Raw genomic sequence first — 13854 nt, 5'->3', positions numbered from 1 at the left:
AATTACCATAATAGGAGTGTGTTTCTATCTGTGTCACCAAAGTAAAAGGGCCAGAGTACACCACCAGATTGGAAAAATATGGTTATGCTTGGATATACGGTGGTGTCATATGTACACATACATACTATACATATATGCCCATATATGCTACAAATATATATGCCATATCCATATTATTCACATATATTAATTATTTGGGAGTGCCTCTAGGCTCAATCATAAAACTACATTCCTCATTCATGGTCCCGGGCCCACCATAAGAGAGTAAAAATAATTGGATAATAAAATCTGTCCATCAGTCATAGAGGGAATGTGCAGACTAAAGACAGGTGGAGCATGAGTATATGGATGGTAAAATAAGTTAACCACGTAACAGTGTTTAGGCCACAGGGTTATCTTTAGTCCATGCATTATGCTTTTCTGAGACGATGGGTAAACATCCTCCCCATAAAAAGACAAAAAGTGGGGGAATATAGTAAGATGAGTTTCTGAAACATAAATCCTTATATCAGAGGCCCGGTATGAGACCTGAGGCCTGAGCTAAAGTAATGGTCAAGACTTTGCTAACATAAAGCAAAGTGAAGCTGTGAGCCGGAGGCAGGCCCTGCTCACAGGAGCTGGCAAGAAGAAGGCTGCTAATTGGACGTATACACCTACCTAAAAGGTATCAAGCACTAATAGTATAAACAGGTGTCAGGATGGCACCAGAACAGTCTGGTATGAACACATTCCACAGAGATAAGGAGGTACAGGCTGACCCATCCTAAACAACAGAGTCAAAAGGATAATATGATGGCTAGACATGTTTGTTCGAACCAACATGTACCAAGAGAGAGGCAGCACACCAACACGCAGAGGGGTTGTACCTCAATACGTCAGGAGTGATGTGTAACTTATTTGTACCTGTGTATAAGAATAGATCCCTGGGGCGGTGTCTTTGTCTAGCCTAGAGGGCAATGGAGTGTCCCACCACTGTCTGAGCTGGTCCATTGTCAGGGACCATATTATTCGTAATATGTCCTCTAGAGTCTCTGGGAAACTAATACTGTGCTTTGTTTGACTATAATGCTGGCTGGGTGCCTTTGTACCTTATCGGAGTCTGGGTCATTGGGTTTGCTGTGCCAGCTATCTGCGCAGAGCAGGGCCAGCACAGAGAGGGAACACACATGCGGCTGACTGTTATCAACATTGAACAGAGCAGAGCACCACACTGGTGATGTCTGACAACAGAGATTACAATGGATGAGAAGCTGGATATGAGTCAGCAGTGTGCCCTTGTGGCCAAGAAGGCTAACGGCATATTGGGCTGCATTATTAGAAACATTGCCCAGCAGATTGATGGAAGTGATTATTCCCCTCTATTCAGCACTGATGAGACCACATCTGGAGTATTGAGTCCAGTTTTGGGCCCCCCACTACAGAAAGGATGTGGACAAATTGGAGGGAGTCCAGTGGAAGGCAACAAAAATGATCAGGGGGCTGAGGCACATGACTTACGAAGACAGGATGAGGGAACTGAACTTGTTTAGTCTACAGAACAGAAGAGTGAGGGGTGATCTGATAGCAGCCTTCAACTGCCTGAAGGGGGGTTCTGAAGAGGATGGAGCTCAGCTGTTCTCAGATGACAGAACAAGGTGCAGTGGTCTCCAGTTGCAGTGTGGGAGGTCTAGGTTGGATATTAGAAAAAACTATTTCACGAGGAGGATGGTGAAGCACTGGAATGAATTACCTAGAAAGAACATAAGCACATAAGAGTGGTCGTAATGGGTCAGACCAAAGGTCCATGTAGGCCAGTATCCTGTCTACCAATGGTGGCCAATGCCAGGTGCCCCAGGGGGAGTGAACCCAACAGACAATGGTCAAGTGCTCTCTCTCCTGCCACCCGTCTCCACCCTCTGACAAACAGAGGCTAAGGACACCATTCCTTACCCATCCTGGGTAATATCCTTTAACGGACTTCACCTCCATGAATTTATCCAGTTCCCTTTTAAACGCTGTTATAGTCCCAGCCTTCACAACCTCCTCAGTTAAGGAGTTCCACAAGTTGACTGTGCGCTGTGTGAAGAAGAACTTCCTTTTATTTGTTTTAAACCTGCTACCCATTAATTTCATTTGGTGGTCCCTAGTTCTTGTATTATGGGAACAAGTAAATAACTTTCCCTTATTTACTTTCTCTACATCACTCATGATTTTATATACCTCTATCAGATCCCCCATTAGTCTCCTTTTTTCCAAGCTGAAAAGTCCTAGACTCTTTAATCTCTCCTCATATGGGATCCATTCCAACCCCCTAATAATTTTAATTGCCCTTTTCTGAACTTTTTCTAATGCCAATATATCTTTTTTGAGATGAGGAGACCCATCTGTACGCAGTATTCAAAATGCGAGTGTACCATGCATTTATATAAGGGCAATAAGATACTCTCTGTCTTATTTTCTATCCCCTTTTTAATGATTCCTAACATTCTGTTTGCTTTTTTGACTGCCACTGCACACTGCATGGATGTCTTCAGCGAACTATCCATGATGACTCCAAGATCTTTTTCCTGATTCATTGTAGCTAAATTAGCCTCCATCATATTGTATGTATAGTTGGGGTTATTTCTTCCAATGTGCATTACTTTACATTTATCCACATTAAATTTCATTTGCCTTTTTGTTGCCCAATCACTTAGTTCTGTGAGATCTTTTTGGAGTTCTTCACAGTCTTAACTATCTTGAGCAGTTTAGTATCATCTGGAGGTGATGGAATCTCCATCCTTTGAGGTTTTTAAGGCCCTGCTTGACAAAGCCCTGGCTGGGATGATTTAGTTGCTGTTGGTCCTGCTTTGAGCAAGGGGTTGGACTAGATGACCTCCTGAGGTCTCTTCCAACCCTAATCTTCTATGATTCTATGATTCTTCTGAAGGTGCTGGCCATAGCTGGGGACAGGAGATTGAACTAGACCAGCCATTTCTGTGTTGACTCTACAGCTCTTCAGACCATCGCACATCAACATTCTCGTTAGGTTTGTTGTTAGTGGTCATGGATAGACAAGGAGGGTGAGATAATATCTTCTATTGTACCAAGTCTAATTCTGAATGAAGCTGGTGCAGTAAAAGATAATACCTTCTCCACCTTGTCTCTCTGATAGCCTGGGACCAGCACATCTACAACAATGCTGCAGTGACCATGGATGACATTTTTAATTTAAAAAACAAGGAAATTCTTCCAATGAAGTTAAAGCTGAGAGGACATGTCAGTAATTTAGGGTAAAACACATTCCAGGGAGGGTGTAATTATCCCAGTCAACCATTATAAACCCAGACAATTCAAAGTTAGTGTTAAACTGAAACAAAAACTAAACATGCTAAAATATGGAAATGCACAGCTAGGGTACGCAAACAACCTTAATTTTGCCCTGTAGGGAGATGTGCGGGTGGTATGTGTGCACGCACACACACACACACACACACACACACACACACACACACACACACACACACACACGCATGTATGCACACACAGAGAAAGAAAAATTCAGATGTGCCTTTAAAAATTAGTTTTATCTAATCTGGACCCACAACCCAACAATGACATAAATATCATAAATCTCAAGCTTAGTCAACACCATAAAACCCATGTGCTGTCAGTACAGGGCAGCGTGCACTGCATGTTTTCATGCTGTTACGTATTCTTAACTCCATCTTAACATTGCCTGCCTTTGCGTTAGCTGGGCTCTCTCTCCAATTCGACATCTGGGATTCCACCTGGGAAACAACAACTCCAGCTCAGCAGGCAGGTCTGTGCCCTTCTGGTACAGCGCAGCTGGTTTATAGGGACTTTGGAGCCAGAGGCCAATGAATTGTCTCATCCTGCTGCCCATTGTGCAGTAGCTGAGAACCTTCCCCATAAAACCAATAGCACATTTCCTTCATGCAGTCTCTGCCTGTCTTCCATTATGGTTTAAAAACTGTGATTGTGGAGGGGTTGTGTTTTTCATTGTTCAGATTGTATTAATTTCCCTTTAGTTGTTTACATGGGCAGAAGAGGGCCAGTGTCACTCCAAGAGACAAGCTTTTTTTGGTGGGGGAGGGAGGTAGTGCATGGAGTTTCAGTGAATTGCAATGGTCAGATCACAGCCCACTCCACAAGCTGCTTGGATACAAGTGAAGGCTTCCTGCCCATGGATTGGCAGAAGGACTGTTCCCCATTGCCGAGTGTTGTCACCACAGTACCTCCTGCTGGTGTGAGGAGGTGGCATGGAGTGGTTGCTATCAAAGCACTCTGTGCTGCTAGCACAGAATGAGGTGAGGCTGGGATGGGATGAAGAGAGCCCTGTCCTGCAGTGACTACAGGCAACACCCTGCTTCTCCAGCCCCTGAAGGAGTTCAAGGATTTGCAGATACAGGTCTCAAGGCCCCACTCCATTGGCACCAACAGCAGAGACATCCTGGCTGTGGTCGGGAAGCAGGCAGGTACTCACCTTGGAAGTACACCCCGGAACAAACCTTCAGCACCCTGGGCAGGGATGCAATGTCCAGGGATAAGATATACTCCTGGAAAGAGAGAGGCTCCATGGCTCTGCACCCTCCCTGTGGCTCTGCTGGGATCCGAGTGTAAGGGGAGACAGGGCACTCTGGACTGCACTGTGTCTTTCACTTCTGCTTTTGACTGAAATAACTTCCTTCCCCAAGCAGAGGCGGATGCTGCTGGCAGTGCCCCAAGCCTCTTACAAAGCCCTGGATGCCTCAGTGCTGGGACTTCCACCCCTTCTCTTTAGGCTCCCGTGCATTATCTTCACCAAACAGTATTTTTCCTTCCTGCCATGGCCACACATGCCAAAATTCATAGACCCCAGCAGGGCCACTGGACCAAGCCACTGAATGCACGGCATTCATCCTAGCCAGCATTTACAGGTTTGTTCAATGACTTTTGCCTCCCCTGCTTTAAAAATTGTTCCAGCACTCTGGGTGCTTGGGCCTTTCTGTGCTGACGCTGCTGCTCTGCTTGGAGGGGTTTTGGTCTGTGAGCCCTGAGATGAGGAACTGGGTGCATTGGCTTAGCAGAGATCTTGGCATCTCGGCCCATCCAAACCAGACTGTCTCCACACTGTGTCTCCTTGGCTTGCGCTGCGCCTTGCTGTCTAGCCAAGGCCAAGCTCTGAGTGCCCTGGAATAGAGGCCAACCCGCCCCCTGTCAGGGGCAGTTGTGACCACTCTGGAGTAAAGCCTGGGGCCCTTGCAAAGGGAGGGATTGGTAACAGGAGAGGGATGTGTGTTTGGGGTCGCCTAATACAACCTGCAACTCCCTGCACATACGCCAGCCCTCCATTTGCCTCTGGACCCCCTAGCTCCACTCACCAGCCTTCCGACTTTCCCCTGGAAGGATACCCAAGTCTCTCCTCCCAGCCAGGGCCCCATCGGGTCTGCACTTTGCATGGCATGGCAGGGGAAGTGTGGGGTAGGGCTTAGAGCAGGGGGTTGCAAGTCAGCACGTCCAGCCTGTATCCCTCACTCTGCCCCAGCATCCCTATGGGATCTCAGGTGAGTCACATCCCCAGGCTTGCCTGAGCCTGGCAAGCACTGCCCAGAGAGGCAGGCACTGAGGAGTTTGGTCCCCTTCTCCTGCCCAGAGGGACAGCTGGGCCCCTTTGCTTGGGAGCAGCAGAGGCAGTCATGTGTGGTCCCCTCACCCCAGAAGGGCTGATGAGGCTGTAGGGGCTCAGAATCTACCCAGGAACTGGGGTGCCTCTGCTGAGGGAGGGGGACAGGCCCCCTGCACCATTCCTCTCCAGCCACACTCAAAGCATAACATCCCACACCCCCTCTCTGGATGTGCTGGCAACAGGGCTGCGCGGGAGCCTGGTACAGTGGGTAGCAGCATCCCTCCCACAGAGAGGTCCTTAGAGCTTAGCCTGGGCAAGTGCTCAGACCTGTTGGACCTCCACTGTGCTGTAAATGGTAGTGACCTCCAGCTGGGTTCATGGTGAGATGCTGTGTCATGTCCCAGTGCTTCCTCACTGATTTCTTCATGCTCACCTCCTGCCTGGGCCGCAGAGAGGAGCAGCTTGGGGCAGGGAAGGAAAAGCTGTCTGGACTGCCAGGACTCCCTTCTGCAGCATTCACTTCTCTGGGGATCCCTATAAGCCCAGCTCAGACACTTTTGTCCAAATTTTGCAGAACATTCAAGCCCCTGACCTTGCTGCCGAGCCTGCTCCGTGGACCGTGCAGCTGCCTCGCCATGCTCCGTGCACAGCACGACAGGGCACTGCGTGACCAGAACTGCCTGTGGGGGGAGGTTTCACCACAGGTCTCAGCCTGCTCATGTCAATTTCCTTCTCTGCTGGGGTTGTAGCCTCCAGGTGATAGTGGAAGGCTTCAGAGACAACCATAGCCAGCCCAGAGCCTAGGAAATGCATCTCTGCTGCTGCCTGCTCAGCCACCTGCTGGGGAGCCTGCCGTGTCTCCGGCCACGTCTGTGGCAGCTGGTGTGTGGCAGGGACAGCAGAATGGTTGGGAAAAGGTCCTTGGCTGGGCATCTCACCTGTGGTAAGGAAGAAGTCAGAGCAAAAGATGCAGGAAATTCGCCTCCATTCCTGTCACTATTTATATGCTGGGGGTGGCCAGGGCCCTTCTGCGCTGAGCACTGCATAAACATATCCAAAGACATGGTTCCTGCCCCAACGAGCTTAGCCCCAGCTCCCCTCTTCTCCAGGGCTGGGGCATGGGTGATCCCCACAGCGCCCTCCGTCCTCGGTGGCATGGAGAGTGCATTCTCTTTCAATCCCCACCCACAACTCCAGCGCTGGGCTCCTATGGCCATGCTCCAACCGTCCCTCGCTGCGCTGGTCAGCTCCATTGCCCTGAGGCTCCTGCAGGCAAAGCTCACGCTGGGCGGCTCCTGTTACTACTTCTCAGGGCAGAGCTGAGAACTGTGGATGTAGCACCAGACCTTGTCTACACTATCAAGTTTTGTCACCCAAACTGTCATTTGTCAACCCAAACAGTGAGTGTGTACACACTGCGAGGCAACTTTTGTCTCGGATAATGCCCAGTTTTGGCAACAAAATCCATCCACCCGCACAAGAGATTTACAGCTTTTTCCTCTACATTTTTGTCGACAAAGTGCAAGTGTAGACACCACTCTTGATTTCATCGACCTCCAGGAGGTGTCCCACAATGCCCCATCCTGACCGCTCTGGTCAGCAGTTTGAATTCCACTGCCCTGCAGCCAAGGAAACAACTATCCACCCCTCCCCCTTAGAAGCCATGGAAATTTTCGAAATTCCATTTCCTCCATGCTCATCACACCTGGGAAGGTGTGATGAGCATGGCGAAGGCTCATCACACCTTCCCAGGTGACTATGGTGGCTTATCGCAGCAAACACTCTCCTGCCAGTGGCGGATTAACAAATTTGCCACCCCCACGCCTCCATGCCAGCTCACTGCTGCTCCCCCACTGCAAGCCTGGGAGGGAGGGGGGAGATGTGGCGCACTTGGGGGATGGCGAGGGCGGAGTGATGGTGAGCTGGGGCAGAGAGTGGTTCCCTGCCCCCCTCCCTGAAGAGTTACTCCCTGTGCCCGCTGGCCCCAGGTCACCTCCGCTATCCCCTGAGCGTGCCATTACTCGCGTATCCCTCCCTCCCTCCCAGCACTTTCGTGCAGCAAGTCTGGGAGCGAATGGGGCGAAGGGGAGTTGCGGTGCACTCGGAAGATGGCAGCAGTGGAGCGGAGGTGAGCTAGGTGGGGAGCGGTTCCCAGCTCCCCTCGGGTTACTCCCAGTGCCCGTGGGCCCCAGCTCACCTCTGCTCTGCCTCCTCCGAGTGCCGCTACTCGCTTCTCCCTCCCTCCCTCCCTCCCAGCACTTTCACGCGGCAAGCCTGGGAGGGAGGGGAGGAGGCGAGCTGGGGATTTGGGGAAGGGGTGGAGTTGGGGAGGGGGCATGAGCAAATTTGCCGCCCCTGAAAATTTTCTGCCCTAGGCCTAGGCTTTGTTGGCCTAGGCAATAATACGCCACTGTCTCCTCCTTGAAGCACTGCGGAGCTGCTGGATCTGCTCAGTATATAGGGAGAGGAGGCTGTGTAGTCCCAACTGTGCTTGAGCTGTAGGAATTCGGATTCCTATGGGCAGATTTCTCGAGGCTTGTGCGAAAAGGGCTGTGATTGGGACACACTGCAGTGCAGAGTGAAGACAAAGGAGCTGAGGCAAGCGTACCATAGGACCAGGGAGGCAAACCGCTGCTCAAGTGCTTCACCTAAGACCTGCCGATTCTATAAGGAACTGGATGCTATCCTCGGTGACTACCCAACCTCCATCGCTAAGATCCCCGTGGATACTTCGGAGGGCACGGAGACAGAGGAAAGAGGACACAACGCGGAGGATGAAGTTATTGATGAAGAGATGGAGTTAGATGAGGATGTGCAGCTTCCGGTGGGGTTGCTAGGTGGGGCAGGCAGCCAGGAACTGTTCTCCACTCCAGAAGTGTCTAGCCAGTCTCAGCAATTGCTCTTCAGTGAACAAGAAGCAGGAGATGAGACACCTGGTAAGTGGCTGTGGCTTGTGTATTGCGAAGGTGGGTTCAGGGTATAGAAATAGGTGAGGCTGGCTATGTTTCTGTGAGGTGGACGTTTCCCTGTGTAGCTAATCGGTACGGCAGAACACAGCGTTGATGCACACTGAGATCTCATGGGAATCCCTCCAGAGAGATCTCCAGGAAAGTTTCCGGGAGGTACTCAACAATCTTCTGCCAAAGTTTCCATGGCAGAACAGCTTTGTTCCTTCCCCCATTGTAGGAAACTTTCCTGCACCATTCAGCAATCATTTGTGCAGGGACCAAAGCGGCACATGGGTGAGCAGCATAGGGAGCAGGGCGGAAGCCACAAGCATGGAGTAGATGTGCCCTCATTTCCTTGCTGACCCTTAGCAGTGAGATGTCTGCTAGAATTACCCCCGCCTGTGGAAAAATGTGGGAATATTTTAGAATTTGTTCCCTAGAATGCTGCACCATGACCCTTGCAAAGAGTGTGTGCTCTTTTCCCCATGGGGAGCGCCCCCTCTCCCCTGCCAACACTCATCATGCTTTGAGAGTTTGCAGAGATGAGTGTCTGGCTAGGGTCAGTGGGAAAGTGATGGCAATGTTGCAAAAGGTGCATTTAACTGAAATGTTTCAGTGCTGTGCATGAACTTAATCCTGCTTCTGTGCATTGTCCCCTGTGCGTCACCAGCTGTGGCCTTGAGGAACACCCCACGCACTCCAGCTGAGCGTCTCCACCAGATAAGAAAGTACTCAAGATGCAGCAAAGAAGACATGTTCTGGGAGGTCCTGCAGTGCTCCAATGCAGAAAAAAGGGAATGCAAGGAGTGCTGGGAAGCCGAATGGCAGGACAGAAAAGAGAATCACGCATTTGTTAAGGACACAACTGAGCAGATGCTTAAAGTAATGGAGGAGCAAACACAGATGCTGAAGTCCTTAATAGTGCTGCAGACTGAGCAGATCAGTGCTCGACCTCCACTGCAGCACATTCAGAACTCTTTTCCATGCTCCTCCAAACTCCGTGCACACATTCCTTTCCACCTTCTATGACTTCTCAGTTTCCCCTTCACTCCACCCACTCAGACAACTTTCACAATGATAGCTGGACCTACACACAGTTGTGAAAGTCTGCTCTTCACTGGTTCCTCTTTCCTTGAAAGCATGTGTGTGTTTGTGTGTGCTGATTCTTCTGCAATAAAAAAAAAGTTTTATAACGGTAAATCGTCTTTATTTTTTTCTACTAGGTGAGATTGCAGGCACTGCCAATACATACATTTTAATCACTTTATTACTGGAATTGAAGGCCCCAAATGTCATCATTACACCCTAGGAAAACTACATGTAATGTAACATTGAAGCAACTCAGATAGAGATATATGTTACTGGTGCTCATTGTCAAAGTGCTGCCTCAAAGCCTCTCTGATTTGAATAGTTCCCCTCTGAGATCCTCTGACTGCCCTGGTATCTGGATGCTCAAAATCAGCCAAGTAGTCTGCCTCAGCACTCCACTCCAGAGCAAGCCTTTCACCCTTAGCTTCACAGAGATTATGCAACATACAGCATGTGACTATGACCATAGGAATATTATCCTCAGTGAGGTTCAACCTGCCATAAAGGCATCGCCAGCGTGTCTTTAATCTGACAAAGGCACATTCAACTGCCATCTGGCACCTACTGAACCTGTTGTTGAACGGCTTCTTACTGCTGTCCACGTGTCCTATATAAGGTTTTATGAGCCATGGCTGTAAGGGGTACGCAGGGTTCCTCAGGATCACTGTGGGCATTTCAAAATCCCCCACTGTAATCTTCTGGTTAGGAAATGAAGTCCCTGCCTGCAGCTTTCTGTAGAGGCCAGGGTTCCTGAAAACGCATGTGTTGGGCCCCTGCCCAGACTACCCCACATTGATGTCAGTGAAAGCCCACAATGATCCACAAGAATCTGCAACACCATGGAGAAGTACCCCTTCCTACTGATGTACTCCGTTGCAAGGTGGGCTGGTGCCAAAATTGGAATGTGCGTGCCATCTATTGCCCCTCCACAGTTAGGGAAACCCATTTCTGCAAAGCCGTTCACTGTTTCACACACATTTCCCAGAGTCATGGTCCTTCGTAGCAGGATGCAATTTATTGCCCTGCACACTTGCATTAACGCAGCCCCAACAGTCGACTTCCCCACTCCAAATTGATTCGTGACTAATTGGTAACACTCTGGAGTCACCAGCTTCTATACAGCAATTGCCACATGTTTCTCTACCAAGAGGGCAGCTCTCATTCTGGTGTCGTTGCGCTGCATGTCTGGGGCGAGCTCTGCACACGGTGCCAGGAAGGTGGCTTTCTGCATCCGAAAGTTCTGTAGCCACTGCTCATCATCCCATACCTGCATGATGATACGATCCCACCATTCCGTGCTTGTTTCCCGAGCCCAAAAGCAACGTTCCACCCTATGCACCTGCTCTGTGAATGTCAAAAGCAATCTAAAGTTGCTCCTATCCATAACATGCAGAATGTCGGGCACCTGCGAGTCTTCCTCAGTTAGGAACTTCATGATTAACTGCACTGCCATCCACGATGTCTTCATGACAGTTAACAGAGCACAGGAGAGCAGTGTGGAATACTTCCCTTCTCACAACGATGCCGGGGTGCACAGCAAAGAAGGGCCATTGAAAAAATGCCAAGAAAGAAAGCTGGAAGACCGAGTAGTGCTGGGACAGAAAGCAATGCATCACGGGACATTTAGCACTGTCCCAAGATGTGCTGCAATCTGCTCCATTGTCCCACAACACCTAGCAACAGAAGGACTGTGGGATATGTACCCACAGTGCATTGCTCACACTGTCAATTGATGGTGCTCCTACTGTGGATGCTATCTGCTGATAGAGGAAGCAAGTGTGAACACAAAACTGCGATTTTTATTATGACGACTTCTGGGTGTTTTTGTTGACACAAATTGGTAGTGTGGACATAGCCTGAGTGTTCCCTGTTCCCTGCATCAGATGCTGTGTCCCGGAGAGGCTGGGGGAGCAGAAGGCCTGGCAGCCACAGTAATGGAGGTTATGTGTGTGAACAGCGCATGGCTGTGTGTGGGGAAGGGGGCTGTTGCAGGCCAAGGGTGGCTTTGTTATGAACTAACGGAAGGATCTGCCCTGGACATGGTGCAGGGAGTGAGACATGAAGGTGCCAGCCAGGCCCAGCACCAGCTGCACCAAGCAGGCACCACCATGCTGAGGACCCAGCGCTCAGTACAATGAGCATGTGGGGAGCGTGGGGAAGGTGCCAGCCCTAAGCAGGAAGAAGGCAGGGCACCTGCTTCTTGCATGAGAACCTGGAAATCTCAGGCCCTGAAATCCAGTACCGGTGGTGCCAGGCCCACACTTGGAAGGGGCCCACAAAGGGTTAATCCAGCCTGGGCCACAGTGCAGCAATGTGAAGAGTCAGCAACTTCCCAGCACCAGCTGAAACACTCAGCAGCCTGGGGAGTGCAGTGCACAGGTGCAACAGGGACTGGGTGTGGCAGGTATGCCGGAAGTTGTAGTTTGTATGTCGCTGTGTTCCGCTGGGGCCCTGGGACCTGCGCTGGCAGCTGCACTACTCGTCCCAGAGCACCTCATGCCATGCTACCAGCCACCCCAGCTGAAGTGGGAGGAGTGGACCAAAAAGAATCCCAAGCAAGGAAATGGTCTGGTGCAGGGCGAGGGTTCCCAGCAGTAATCCCGCTGCACCTTCCCTTCCACTTGGGCCACGGGGTGGGAGCTCCTGGCTCCCCCCTCCCCTGATTCTCCCCTGTGCTTCCAGGGCAGTGGGGGCAGCCAGAGTGCTGTGGCTCCCGAGCGGTGTGCAGCCCCCCAGCCATCGCGATGCCCAGAGGCCCCTGGGCACTGTCTCGACCCTGCACTTTAGGATGGGGGTGGTTGTCTGTGGTCCCTGGAAATGGGGGGTGGTGACAGTGGGGCTTCTCAGTGCTGGTTGCTGTGCCCCCTGCAATGAGGGGAGGAGGTGCGGCGAGGTTTGGGGGGAAAGGAGACGCAGGGTGTTAAGGTGGGAATTGGTGTGGCAGGGGGCAGAGAGAAGGAGGGGAGAGTCTGCATGGAAGTTGGCTCAATGTGTGTGTGTGGGGGTAGTAGAAGGGAGGGAGGTGACAGCCCCTGGGGCAGGGGTGAAAGTAACTTACAGGACTTATCGGTACTGCCAGAGTCCTGAGGGGGACGGGGCCTCATCCAGAAGAGGTGTGGCCTCTCAAGATTTAAAGGCCCTGCGGAACCAGCTGTGGCCAGAGCCGCGGCCGGGATTCAAAGGGCTCTGGGCTGCCTGCAGCCGCGGCCAGCCCAGAGCCCTTTCAATCCCCGCAGTGGAAGTCGATGCGGTCCAGCACGGCGTACTGGACCAGACCGGCTTACTTTCACCTCTGGAGCAGCAGAAATACTGTCTCCCCTGTCCCCCCGCCCCTAAAAAGGGCACCAGCGCCCTCCCCACGGGATAGTAATATATACTGTATATATGTGTATGTGTATGAATGCGTCACAAACAATGCAGCTGCAGCCTGCCATCGACCAGCAGCGACCCCAGCAACCGGCCCCTGTGGGCTGCTGCCTGCAGAGAGCCAGCAGGGTTGCTGGGCTGGGTCTGCCAAGGAGTAACCAAGGCAAAAACCACAGCCAGCCAGCCAGGGAGGGAGCGGGGAGGGGAAGTCAGGGATGAATGAAGGACCACTAGAATAGCCTTCATGAAATATACAAGATATTTAGAGAAAGTTTTGTCAATTTCAGCCTCTGCACTCTGCAGGCAGGACAAAACAAAAAGAGATCTGAGATTGCACCTGATGTCCTAAGGACATTTCAGGTATTTAAATCAATATATAAAGAGGGTGGATTGGAATGAAAACTACTATTTCTTTCAAACGAGGTACAATAATTTCCCTGAACATTCAGTTTTCCCCTCTAATCCCTTTGTGGTTTTGTCTATGGGGGCTATTTGCTTTCCCTGTGAATCTTGAGTTGCTTTAGCAAAATTGCTTTGCCCAAAATAAACCCTAATCATCATGACACATCTTTCCACCATGTTCTCCATGGTTTTTGTGTTGTTTTTTTTAAACAGTAACATTTCAAAGAGGATCTGCAAGCAGTTTCGACATTACAACCATGATCCTCTGCTGGGGAGGGAATGGGATAGATTTGAACTTGGAAATGGTTCCTGATTTTGATTGTGTTTAGGAGATCCCCTCATCCTGGGGTCAGAAAAGAACTGCCCCTGCCATGGTCACACACACCCAACAACAACTGGGAGTGAAATTAACAAGAATGCCAGAAATGGCTCCTAACTCTGGGCGCTGAACTGCACAGGGAA

General features: G+C 50.6%; 1 protein-coding gene across 1 annotated transcript in view; it reads right to left on the bottom strand.

Moving 5' to 3' along the window:
• Window positions 1–4634, bottom strand: part of THEMIS2 (thymocyte selection associated family member 2) — a 58267-nt gene extending 53633 nt beyond the window's left edge. Inside the window, exon 1 of the mRNA XM_050932322.1 lies at window positions 4466–4634. Coding sequence (XP_050788279.1) covers window positions 4466–4559 — 94 coding nt within the window. The 5' untranslated portion in view covers window positions 4560–4634. The remainder of the gene's footprint in view (window positions 1–4465) is intronic.
• Window positions 4635–13854: the final 9220 nt, after the last annotated feature.

This window comes from Gopherus flavomarginatus, chromosome 22 (assembly GCF_025201925.1).
Source record: "Gopherus flavomarginatus isolate rGopFla2 chromosome 22, rGopFla2.mat.asm, whole genome shotgun sequence".
Taxonomy (NCBI): Eukaryota; Metazoa; Chordata; order Testudines; family Testudinidae; genus Gopherus; species Gopherus flavomarginatus.
This window is presented reverse-complemented; position numbering and strand designations above follow the sequence as displayed.